This window comes from Balaenoptera acutorostrata, chromosome 18 (genome assembly GCF_949987535.1).
Source record: "Balaenoptera acutorostrata chromosome 18, mBalAcu1.1, whole genome shotgun sequence".
Classification (NCBI taxonomy): Eukaryota; Metazoa; Chordata; class Mammalia; order Artiodactyla; family Balaenopteridae; genus Balaenoptera; species Balaenoptera acutorostrata.
Window position 1 is genome coordinate 60,432,761 of NC_080081.1, and position 13,335 is coordinate 60,446,095.

The window sequence follows — 13,335 nt, forward strand, 5'->3', positions numbered from 1 at the left end:
TGAGGTAGGCTTGTATTGCTATAAACTTCCCTCTTAGCACTGCTTTTGCTGCGTCCCATAGGTTTTGGGTCGTCGTGTCTCCATTGTCATTTGTTTCTAGGTATTTTTTGATTTCCCCTTTGATTTCTTCAGTAATCACTTCGTTATTAAGTAATGTATTGTGTAGCCTCCATGTGTTTGTATTTTTTACAGATCTTTTCCTGTAATTGATATCTAGTCTCATAGCGTTGTGGTCGGAAAAGATACTTGATACGATTTCAATTTTCTTAAATTTACCAAGGCTTGATTTGTGACCCAAGATATGATCTATCCTGGAGAATGTTCCATGAGCACTTGAGAAAAATGTGTATTCTGTTGTTTTTGGGTGGAATGTCCTATAAATATCAATTAAGTCCATCTTGTTTAATGTATCATTTAAAGCTTGTGTTTCCTTATTTATTTTCATTTTGGATGATCTGTCCATTGGTGAAAGTGGGGTGTTAAAGTCCCCTACTATGATTGTGTTGCTGTCAATTTCCCCTTTTATGGCTGTTAGTATTTGCCTTATGTATTGAGGTGCTCCTATGTTGGGTGCATAAATATTTACAATTGTTATACCTTCCTCTTGGATCGATCCCTTGATCATTATATAGTGTCCTTCTTTGTCTCTTGTAATAGTCTTTATTTTAAAGTCTATTTTGTCTGATATGAGAATTGCTACTCCAGCTTTCTTTTGATTTCCATTTGCATGGAATATCTTTTTCCATCCCCTCACTTTCAGTCTGTATGTGTCTCTAGGTCTGAAGTGGGTCTCTTGTAGACAGCATATATATGGGTCTTGTTTTTGTATCCATTCAGCCAGCCTGTGTCTTTTGGTGGGAGCATTTAATCCATTTACATTCAAGGTAATTATCGATATGTATGTTCCTATTCCCATTTTCTTAAATGTATTGGGTTTGTTATTGTAGGTGTTTTCCTTCTCTTGTGTTTCTTGCCTAGAGAATTTCCTTTAGCATTTGTTGTAAAGCTGGTTTGGTGGTGCTGAACTCTCTTAGCTTTTGCTTGTCTGTAAAGGTTTTAATTTCTCCATCGAATCTGAATGAGATCCTTGCTGGGTAGAGTTATCTTGGTTGTAGGTTTTTCTCCTTCATGACTTTAAGTATATCCTGCCACTCCCTTCTGGCTTGCAGAGTTTCTGCTGATAGATCAGATGTTAACCTTATGGGGATTCCCTTGTGTGTTATTTGTTTTTTTTCCCTTGCTGCCTTTAATATGTTTTCCTTATATTTAATTTTTGACAGTTTGATTAATATGTGTCTTGGCGTGTTCCTCCTTGGGTTTATCCTGTATGGGACTCTCTGTGCTTCCAGGACTTGATTAACTATTTCCTTTCCCATATTAGGGAAGTTTTCAACTATAATCTCTTCAAAAATTTTCTCAGTCCCTTTCTTTTTCTCTTCTTCTTCTGGTACCCCTATAATTCGAATGTTGGAGCGTTTAATGTTGTCCCAGAGGTCCCTGAGACTGTCCTCAGTTCTTTTCATTCTTTTTTCTTTATCCTGCTCTGTAGTAGTTATTTCCACCATTTTATCTTCCAGGTCACTTATCCTTTCTTCTGCCTCAGTTATTCTACTATTGATCCCATCTAGAGTATTTTTGATTTCATTTATTGTGTTTTTCATCATTGCTTGGTTCCTCTTTAGTTCTTCTACATCCTTGTTAAATGTTTCTTGCATTTTGTCTATTCTATTTCCAAGATTTTGGATCATCCTTACTATCATTATTCTGAATTCTTTTTCAGGTAGACTACCTATTTCCTCTTCATTTGTTAAGTCCAGTGTGTTTTGAGCCTGCTCCTTCATCTGCTGTGTGTTTTTCTGTCGTCTCATTTTGCCTATCTGACTGTGTTTGGGGTCTCCTTTTCACAGGCTGCAGGTTCGTAGTTCCCTTTGTTTTTGGTATCTGTCCCCAGTGGCTAAGGTTGGTTCAGTGGGTTGTGTAGGCTTCCTGGTGGAGGGGACTAGTGCCTGTGTGCTGGTGGATGAGGCTAGATCTTGTCTTTCTGGTGGGCACGTCCACGTCTGGTGGTGTATTTTGTGGTGTCTGTGGCCTTATTATGATTTTAGGCAGCCTCTCTGCCAATGGATGGGGTTGTGTTCCTGTCTAGCTAGTTGTTTGGCATAGGATGTCCAGCACTGTAGCTTGCTGGTCGTTGAGTGAAGCTGGGTCTTGATGTTGAGATGGAGATCTCTGGAAGATTTTTGCCGTTTGGTATTACGTGGAGCTGGGAGGTCTCTTGTGGACCAGTGTCCTGAAGTTGGCTCTCCCACCTCAGAGGCACGGCCCTGATGCCTGGCTGGAGCACCAAGAGCCTTTCATCCACTCGGCTCAGAGTAAAAGGGAGAAAAAATAGAAAGAAAGAAAGAAAGAGGCTATAATATAGTGAAGTAAAATAAAGCTATTGTAAAGCAAAGCTATACAGACAAAATCTCACCCAGAAGCATATACATATACACTCACAAAAAAAAGGAAAAGGGGAAGAATTAATATCTCCTGCTCCCAGAGTCCCCCTCCTGAACTTGGGCTGATTCGCTGTCTATTCAGGTATTCAGCAGATGCAGGCACGTCAAGTTGTTTGTGGAGCTTTAATCCGCTGCTTCTGAGGCTGCTGGGAGAGATTTCCCCTTCTCTTCCCTGTTCGCACAGCTCCTGGGGTTCAGCTTTGGATTTGGACCCGCCTCTGCGTGTAGGTCGCCTGAGGGCGTCTGTTCCCCGCCCAGACAGGACGGGGTTAAAGGAGCAGCTGCTTCGGGGGCTCTGGCTCACTCAGGCCACGGGGAGGGAGGGGTACGGAGGAGGCGGGGCGAGCCTGCGGCGGCCGAGGCCGGCGTGACGTTGCACCAGCTCGAGGCGCGCAGTGCGTTCTCCCGGGGATGTTGTCCCCGGATCCCGGGACCCTGGCAGTGGCGGGCTGCACAGGCTCCCGGGAGGGGCGGTGTGGAGAGTGACCTGTGCTCACACACAGGCTTTTTGGAGGCGGCAGCAGCAGCCCCAGCGTCTCACGCCCGTCTCTGGGGTCCGCGCTGATAACCGCGGCTCGCGCCCTTCTCTGGAGCTCGTTTAGGCGGCGCTCTGAATCCCCTCTCCTTGCGCGCAGCGAAACAGGCAAGAAAAAGTCTCTTGCCTCTTCGGCAGCTGCAGACTTTTTCCCCGGACTCCCTCCGGGCTAGCTGTGGTGCGCCAACCCCTTCAGGCTGTGTTCACGCCGCCAGCCCCAGTCCTCTCCCTGCGATCCGACCGCAGCCTGAGCCTCAGCTCCCAGCCCCGCCCGCCCCGGCGGGGGAGCAGACAAGCCTCTCAGGCTGGTGAGCGCTGCTCGGCGCCGAGCCTCTCTGCGGGAATCTCTCCGTTTTTCCCTCTGCGCCCCTGTTGCTGTGGGATCCGCGCTGATAGCTGCGGCTCGCGCCCTTCTCTGGAGTTCGTTTAGGCGGCGCTCTGAATGCCCTCTCCTTGCCCGCCGCGAAACAAAGAGGCAAGAAAAAGTCTCTTGCCTCTTTGGCAGCTGCAGACTTTTTCCCCGGACTCCCTCCCGGCTAGCTGTGGTGCACTAAACCCTTCAGGCTGTGTTCACGCCGCCAGCCCCAGTCCTCTCCCTGCGATCTGAACCGAAGCCAAGCCTCAGCTCCCAGCCCCGCCCGCCCCGGCAGGTGAGCAGACAAGCCTCTCGGGCTGGTGAGTGCTGGTCGGCACTGCTCCTCCGTGCGGGAGTCTCTCCGCTTTGCCCTCCGCACCCCTGTGGCTGCGCTCTCCTCCGTGGCTCGGAAGCTTCCCCCCTCCGCCACCCGCAGTCTCCGCCCGCGAAGGGGCTCCTAGTGCGTGGAAACCTTTCCTCCTTCACAGCTCCCTCCCACTGGTGCAGGTGCCGTCCCTATTCTTTTGTTTCTGTTATTTCTTTTTTCTTTTGCCCTACCCCAGTACGGGGGGAGTTTCTTGCCTTTTTGGAGGTCGGACGTTTTCTGCCAGCGTTCAGTGGGTGTTCTGTAGGAGCAGTTCCACGTGTAGATGTATTTCTACTGTATCTGTGGGAAGGAAGGTGATCTCCGCGTCTTACTCTTCCGCCATCTTCTCCAATCCCCCTCCAATAAATTTTTTAAATTAATGAAGAAGCACTGTATGTATCCCCAAGTATATGCGCTAAGGTTGGAAGAGGAATACAGCCTCCTTTTATGTTGTTCTTACTGGTTCCTCTGAAATAGTAGATCCTATTCAGTGGCCTCTCTTGGCATTTCAAAGCTGATTACCCCAGCAGTTCTGTTTCCTCATATTTTCTCCATTATTCAATATCTGCAGCTATCTCACCCTGTGTAAATAAATGGCATCATATTACCAACTCAACCCAGCATAATGTAGCTTGCCTTCCATTTATATTTGTATTAATTATTTTTGGTAAAGTTGGCATTTTTATACCTTGTTCACTGTCTTGCTTTATGTTAAAATTACCCTTCTTTTAAATTTCAATATTTAAGTAAAATTTAAATTTTATTTAAAGAAATACATTTAAAATAATAAACATAGGTTTCTAATATTTTGTTTCCAATATATCTCATTTCAAATTCCCTATTTTCCCTAAAACTCATTCTTCAAAGAAATAAAAAAAAGGCAAACTGGCTAGAAGGTCCTTGGGAGTTTGAATTCCCACAGTCCCCAAAGTTCTGCCTCCTAAAATGGATGGGGAAGGATGTGGATGTGTGTCTGTATGTCTGTCCACCCCTGGAGCTGGATGGGGCAGCTTCACTTCAAGTTGTTCTTAACTTGAAAACTTCTCTTCTGCTCCTTTTCTTGTGCCCTCTTACTACTCTGCATCTTTCTTTCCTTTCCCCCTTCATTTTGAAATTAAAATCGTTCCTATCTTCCTTTGAATTATTTTCCCTTTTTCATTTGCAGTGAATTGGTGGGTGCTAATTTATACTTAAAATTGATCTTTAAACTATCACTGGAAAGTGAATGAATGGACACATCTATCTTGGGCCAGTTTACAGATATTTTCTGGAATTGTTTTACCATAATCTTGCACTTCTAGGTATTATTTTCCCCATTACAAAAATGATGAAACTGAAGCTGTGAGATGAGAGGTGTTTCAGTGGTTCTCAACCTGTCTTCATATTAGAATCACCTGGGCATTTTATAAACAATAGCTGCCTATGCCCCACACTGCCTGTGCTGATTTATTTGGAGTAGCATGGAGTCTTCGCACTGATTATTATTCTTATTATTTTACTGATTTTATGTTATGTTTAAGTAGGTGAAAACCACTGGGTTGAATAAACTGCCCAAGACCATAGAAAGCAAATTTGAGCATTTTGAGGGCAGAGGATTTACATAATTCATTTTTGGGCACCAGAGGGAATAAATGAATGCACTAATCAGATTTCTGATTCACATTAACCTGGATCTACAGCTCATGATACTTTTTCAAAGCCACCATATTGCCGCCCTTGAATTTGTATGTCTTCAACATCACACCCAGTCCAGGTTTTTAATTTCCAAGGAGAAGTTGAGAGCCAAATTCCAAAACCTCATGTGTCCACAGAGAAGAAATCTAGAGTTAAATTTAGATAACAAAGGTTAATAATATAGACTGCTAATTTCTATGCAAAGTTCCTTTCACTTAATAATTAAATAAGTAGCATTTCAGGCAATTTTTAGAGGAGGGAGCTTTCTTTGCTTAACTGAAAGATACTTTTACAACATTTAGAGAAAGTTTCTTGTGCACATCCTTAAATATTTACTGAGTGCCTCCTGTGTGTTAGGCATGATGCTCGTTACTGTGGATACAGATCTGAAAAAGACAGACTAGATCTCTGCCTTCGTGGAACTTTTATTTCAGAGTCTAATGCATTCAGACCTGGAGACTAAGTTTTAGGAGATTTTTCATGTTAAAAAAAACTGAGATGACTGATTATCAGGGTAGGGTAATCTCTGACAAGGTGTTCTCCATATAAAGTGATCTTTGAATGAGGGAGTTTTTGAAACACTTGTTTGTTTATTCATCTAACAAACTGCTTTGTGGGGCAGGGGTTGAGGTTTAAATTGGAAATAAACATAAACTCTTACAGAGTCCTAATGGAGAAAAGCAGATCTCTCCTGTAAGACAGAAAGTGAAGAGTGTCATGAGAGACACAGATAAAGCATGTTGTACATTCACAGCTGACAGACCACTCCCAGGTCAGGGATGAAGATGAGGAGGATGGTGAAGGAGGAGGTAGAGATAACGGAAAAATCAGTGGAGTTGGACGTGTACCTGCAAGGATGCGTTTGATATTCTGCATAAGCATATTCACCATTCCCTGCAGAGTCTTTTCTTAGAAATTTGTCTCTTCAGCTAAAGAAATTGCAAATATGAACAAATCGTCCTTTTCATTCTTTGAATGTTATCAATATTTGATATACAGTAATTAAACAGCTAAGCAGGACTCATTTTTTCCTGCATCTTAAATCACCTATTTCCTTGTCTCTTCCTACCCCTTGTGCATGCATATGTGTGTGTACACATACACACACTGACACACACCCTCACTCTGCTCCCTTGCCCCTCTTTTTTTCTTCTTATTTACACAATCAGTGTGACATTTGATGTGAAAGACAGTTACTAACAGGGCGGCTCTTAATATTGTCTTGCAGCCACAAGCTAAACTTTTATTCCCCTGAATTAAGTAAGGAAGTTCTTGAAATGTAGTGATATGAAATTAAGGAAGACCAGAATAATTCCTCCATAGATCAATTTCCTGAAGTTTTGACCAGGCTGGTCACTGCATTTATTATTTAAATATGACTTGAAAGAAAAAAAAAAACAACTGTGGATAAAATAATCAGAGCTACCATAATGGTCCTATCAAAATTATTGTGTCATAACAAACTTACATGCTCTGTAGATTTATTATTCGTTTAAGTAGTTCATTTTAAATTCTAATATATTCTACAATAATTAATCTATTTAGAAAACTAGTAGTATTATAGTCAGGTTTCCAGTAATTTTATGTACATTTGAAGTATTCATTTTAAAAATAATGGCTCACATATGTTTTAACACTTTTTGACTGCATACATTCATAAAGCAAATACCCAAGCATGCATTTTGTATTTTTTGAGACGTATGGGAATTTAAGATGAAAAGCAATGCCAGGAAATTAAAACCCAGATACCACTGAATTATCTTGGTGTCATACACAGGGCTCTAACAGGGTATAGATACTTGAAGAGTGTGCTGTTAGCCAAAAGCTCACGGTTAATTTAACTTCCTGATAGCTTCGTATTCAGAATGAAATCTGCCAGTAAAAACATACTGAAAATATTAAACATGTAGTATTAGATAAGATTTCCCCCAGAAAAAAAGGCAAAGGAAAATAAAACCTCCAAAGAAAACATTAGATTTGTTTAAACGGTTCTGGGGCTCCCCTTGCTGGCCAGTGTGTGTATTACTCAGCTAAGTCCACATTCCTTGACTTTTTTGGTAAATTTGGTTGACTTTTTCTTTGGGGGTGTGGATTATTTCTAGACTTTACATTTTAATATATATCTCTTCTGGTCACTATGTTTAAATGGATAGATTTTTTGGTTGGTCTCAGTATGGTGCAAAGGCAAATTTAATGCATTTCCAGTTTCTTCCATGCTTCTTATTTTGTCAAATTCTTCCTCATTTCCCTTTGCTCTGTGAACTTCTCATCTCTCCCTGCTGGTTGGTGTACCCTACTTCCTTTGCCTGCCTTGCCTTTATTTTTGAAACAATTGGTCTCGCTTCCTGTGGGGTTTGGTTTTTTAGGTCTCGGTGACAAGACTTTGGCTCTTTTTGCTTGTGACTTCCTTAGGTGGCTTGAGGCAGAAGCCCAGGCCCCAGGCTGACTTCTCTCTGAGGTTCCAGAAGGTGTTAACATATACAATAGATCATTCCCTCGCTCCATTAACTTCTGTAAGTCACGGATTTCTTAAGATGTGTCAACTTTCTGGTCCTCTATAGAGCACCAGAGTGCTGATTCAGATATCCGAGAACTGATTTAGAAAGAAAATACTGAGATGTGAGAAGTATAGTGCAAGACACTTATTAAAGTGTTTTGGTTCAAAGATACAAATTGAGGTTAAAACGACGTAGTTGGGTGAATATGGGATAATTGATTATATGGTGGACTCCAGTTGTTTTCATTCGAAGTATATTTGTAAACCATATTTAATTAAAAAACAAATTGAAATGCTTTTCAAGTGGTTCATAGCAAATGTTTGGCAGAATAGAATAAACGTTACATAATCTTCTTATTCTACATTATTGAAGATACGGTGATTGAAACTCCTAGAATTGCAGTATGTCAGTGCCGCCTTCTACGTGGTATTGATTTTTAAAATTGGAGTTCTCTGCCCCAAATTTTCTGAAGTGCCCCCCTCATTCGTCCCCCCACCGCCCCCAATCTGAAAATCTATGGGACACGGGGAACCAACTACAGCTCTTAACCGTTCTTTGCCCCCTCTGGTGTGCATGGAAAGTTGACAGTCTTCATAAGATAAGAATCTCAAGGAAGAAAAAGATTCAAGTTTAAATTCGCCCCGGGCTTTGTATCCTAATAAAAATTGCCATAATCACTCTGCCCGTACACAGCATATTTTGTACCTTCTCTGTTAGTCTTTAAAAGATGTCATCCTTCAAAGGTTGAGAGCATTCATTTTCTCTGCAGCCAGAGCCTTAACTCCTTCCAGAGTTGCCACTGTGAGTTGCTGTTTCTGGAGGTTGTAATTTTAAGGACCTGCAGCCAGAGATGATCTCTTCAAACTGTCTCCCATCTTGCCAGCTTTTCTAAAAGGAGTCTGTGGTCATCTCTGAAGAGCTGACTTTTGGGGATATGTTGTCAGTGACATGATAGAAGGCAGAATTTTTCCCTCCACACTCAGATACCTATCTGAGTGGATAGTGTATATCATCACTTAGTTCCTAACCCAGGCTGGTGAAAAACCTCAGCCAACAGAATCCTTAACCTGTGCTTGTTTGTAACCTGTAAAGCAATTCTGTCTTATTAGTTGAAACAGAGTATCCAAATTTAATGAAAGGATTGTGAAACCTGGAGTGTAGATGAAAACTTGGAATAAAAGCAGTGGAAAAATGAGAGAGAAGGGGTCTGGAATGGTGCCAAGGATGACCAAGCCCTTTCCTGGATTCAGCTGATGGTTCGTCCCCACAACCCAGAATAATTGAATACATAATCTTCTCTAGAATATTCGAATCAAGCTTTTCATGTGAAGTCAGAATTTATTGTTTTGTGAGTGGTGAATGAATTATTTGGGATAAATAAACTATTTGATTTAAATATGAGCAGCCCTATACGGCAACCTGTACTAGGCGCTCCATAAAGGCCTTTTTCCCTTTCTGTTACAGTGTTTCTTAGACCACAGAGAAATTTGGAATCTATAGACCCACAGTTTACAATTCGACGGAAAATGGAACAGTTGAGAGAAGAAAAAGAACTGGTGGAACAGCTCAGAGAGGTACCGGGAAACATTGTATAACTGAATAATTATTTCCAGAATTGAAGCAGCATTCTGTATTTTTAAAAAGTAGACATTGGGGACTTCCCTGGTGGTCCAGTGGTTAAGACTTCACCTTCCAATACAAGGGGTGCGGGTTCAATCCCTGGTGGGGAACTAAGATCCCACATGCCTCGTGGCCAAAAAACCAAAACATAAAACAGAAGGAATATTGTAACAAATTTAATAAAGACTTTAAAAATGGTCCACATCAAAAAAATCTTTAAAAAAAAAAAGTAGACTTTGAAGCACTGCAGACTGAATATCTAGTTTCAAATCTAGCCAGCTCACTGTTTGATATTGGACAAGTCACTTAACCTCCCTGAGTTTGAGTCTTTTCATGTATTAAAAACAATAGTTCCCGTCTACCTTCATGGGATTTTATGAGAAATATATGAGATAATGTAAGTAGAAATACTTAATACCTATGTATAAAAGCTAGTATTATTTCAGTTCTGGTACACTTTAAAAATGCGCTGTTATTAATTTACTTAATAATATCCCATGAATTTAAAGATATTTATAATTATCCTTACTACGTACCCCAAACCGGCCAGAATTTTCGAATGTCATAATAGGCAAACCGTTTGAGTTCCTACCAAGGGTGAAGTCTTGTGCTGGGTGCCAGGGAAGATTTCAAGCTTGGTGACGGCAGGGACCATGGCTGTCTTATTCCTTGTTGTGTTTCTATCCCCAGCACAGCTCCTAGTGGGAACTGTGTATGTATTTTTCTACCCTCATGGTCTTTGTGTCTAGTTAGGAGGATTGTACGTAAATATGTGGAAGATCAAACAACAGGACAAGGGTCAGTCACCAAAGAACACACTGGTATTAGTTATTAAAGGCAGTACATCATGAATTACTACATAAGTTCTTTATATTTAAAGAGAAGTACCATAGCCATGAACTAGACGAATATAAGAAGCTTCTTGAGGGGGTGGATTTTATACTACATCTTCTCCCTTCACTAGCAAATGATTATTGACTGCTCTCTGTGCCAGGCTGTATAGTCTAGGTGATAGAGAAAAGAACAAAAAGGTCCCTGCTTTCATGAAGCCTGTAGTCTATTGAGAAGACAGAGTAAGTAAGAAGGAAACAAATAAATACACAATTTCAGAGAGCAATGAGTTCTGCAAATGAGCAGTGAATCCTATAATTAAAATTAAAGCTGAAATAAGGTAGGTCAGAATCTTTGTTGTTGCAGATGATACTTTATATACGGTTTAGCATGTAGTCAGGAGGAAAGAAAAAAAACCCAGAAACCTCTTACCACCACTTTTTTTTTTTAAAGTTTTTAATTAATTATTTATTTGTTTTTTATTTGGCTGTGTTGGGTCTTTGTTTCTGTGCGAGGGCTTTCTCTAGTTGCGGCGAGCGGGGGCCACTCTTCATCGTGGTGCGCGGGCCTCTCACTATCGCGGCCTCTCTTGTTGCGGAGCACAGGCTCCAGACGCACAGGCTCAGTAGTTGTGGCTCACGGGCCTAGTTGCTCCATGGCATGTGGGATCTTCCCAGACCAGGGCTCGAACCCATGTCCCCTGCATTGGCAGGCAGACTCTCAACCACTGTGCCACCAAGGAAGCCCTCTTACCACCACTTTAAGCCACTGTGGTTGACTCAACAGTCACATAGGGCAAGTCAGACCTCTGTCATTTGCCTAGGATATTTGGATGTGCTGTAAACTTGGGAGGTGAACTTTCAGAGATATGTAAAAATAAGATCAGAAGTTGAGCTATGCCTCTCAAAGAGTGATATAATTTTATCTTAAAGCCTGGGTCATATTGATAGCTTATGTTTTAATTTAGTGATGTTAAATTAGAGACTGAAAGCATGCTTGGAAAAAAATGAGGTGTCTATACAAGACAGTTCTGAAAGAGAATTATGCAACACTGTTACATGCACTGATTTTCAAGTGCTTCACTTATTGCAGATCTCCCAATAAAGTCATCCTTTCTTACGCTGTTATCCATTTACAAGGAGCTTCTGCTGTAAAGCAGAAATTTGTATTTGAAGTTTTAAAAACTGATCTATCTACTTCTGCTTCTGAGGAGATGGAGTTGATGTACTTTTCCCCATTCATCCCACTAAGTACAACTAAAACCCCTGGTGATTATATATAAAATAAGCATAGGAACACTCTGAAAAGTGGAGAGAATAATTCAGACTAGCTGGGCTCCTTGGGACTAGGAATGACAGTGGTGGTGAGTCCAGTGGGATTTCTTTTTTGCCTTATCTTTCTCAGACTTGAAGGTGAAGTAGTTGGAAACTGGAAATGCTAATGGGCACAAATTAAGAAAAAAAAGTCCCGATGAAAGCTTGCTTACTTTAGTCAAAGGACCAGAAAAGGGGCAGCCTAGTGAGATAGAAAATTTTTAGACATTAAAGGCTCTACTCCAGCTAAACACTACAGAAAACCCGTGGTCCCACCCCTACCCATGCCTGCAAAAATGGCGTAGGCAGCTAGACTTTAACCTCTGCTGGGACGGTATCAGAGAAGGCCAAGTTGGGAGCCAGGAATTTCAGTCCCATGAGCTAAGAATGATCCTGTCCCCTCCCGTGGTGTCAGTGGAGCCCACATGGGGAGCCTGGATTTCCACACCCACCCCAGTCACTGACAGTAAGTGGGAATCTGCATTTACACAGCAGTAACAAGGTGGTAACCTCCCTTTCCCTGCCAGAGTAGTGTCCAAAAAAGCCAGCTAAAACAGAAAGTTTAAATAGGATCCAGAGTCTCATAATACCAGAAATGTTCAGGTTTCAACCAAAAAAATCACTCATTCTACCAAGAACCAGAATGAATGTGAAAAGATAATCAACAGATGACAACACTATTGTGGCAGAGATGTTATCATCTGACAAAGATTTTATACTGTTCGTGATAGAAATGCTTCCACAAGCAATTACGAACACAGGTGAAATGAAGAAAAAAATAGAATACCTCTGCAAAGGAATAAAAAATCTTAGCAGAGAAATAGAAGACATAAAGAAAGACCAATGGAAATTTAGAACTGCAGAATACATTATCCAAAAGAAGAAGCCCAGGGGGTGGGCTCAACAGCAGAATGGAGGTAACAGAGGAAAGAATCAGTGAACTGGAAGAAAGAACAATAGGGATTACCTAACCTGAGTAGCAGAGAGAAGCCAGACTGAAAATAAATGCGCACAGAGCCCCAGGGACCTGTGGGAGTGTAACAGGTGATACACATTCATGTCATGGGAGTCCTGAAAGGAGAGGAGAAGGGGAGTAGAGCCAAAGAGGTACTTGGGGGTGGGAGGGAAGTGGGTGTGGCTGTAAAACAGCATTGTGAGAGATCCTTGTGGTGATGGACGTGTTCTATCAATGCCAATGTCCCGATTGTGAAGTTGTAGTATATATTTTTGAAGGTTGTTACCTTAGAGGGAAACTGGGTAAAGGGTACATGAGATCTCTCTGTATTACTTCTTATAACTCCATATGAATTTATAATTATCTCAAAGTGTTTACTTTTTTAAAAAGAGAGAAAAATTGATTTTTGAACTAAAACATGGTCTCAGAGAAAAGCATCTCTTAATCCCTTTTCTGCCCCTTGCAGTCTGTCTGAACCAGTTGGATTTGGGTTTTTTAATTTATTTATTTTATTTTATTTTATTTATTTTATTGAAGTATAATTGACTTAAAATACGATTTTAGTTTCAGGTGTATGACATAGTGATGTGATATTTTTACACATGGCAAAACGATCACTATGGATTTGGCTTTTATTGTTCAGCTCATTCTGTTTTTCTATTTTCGTTGGCTAAGACTGAGGCAAT

The 13,335-nt window shown here is 41.3% G+C and overlaps 1 protein-coding gene across 5 annotated transcripts in view; it reads left to right on the plus strand.

Moving 5' to 3' along the window:
• LRCH1 (leucine rich repeats and calponin homology domain containing 1) overlaps positions 1-13,335 on the plus strand; it is a 199,684-nt gene that overhangs the window by 162,203 nt on the left and 24,146 nt on the right. For all 5 annotated transcript variants that reach the window (XM_057532869.1, XM_057532868.1, XM_057532870.1 and 2 more), the window contains one exon: positions 9,395-9,504. In XM_057532869.1, coding sequence (XP_057388852.1) covers positions 9,395-9,504 — 110 coding nt within the window. The remainder of the gene's footprint in view (positions 1-9,394; positions 9,505-13,335) is intronic.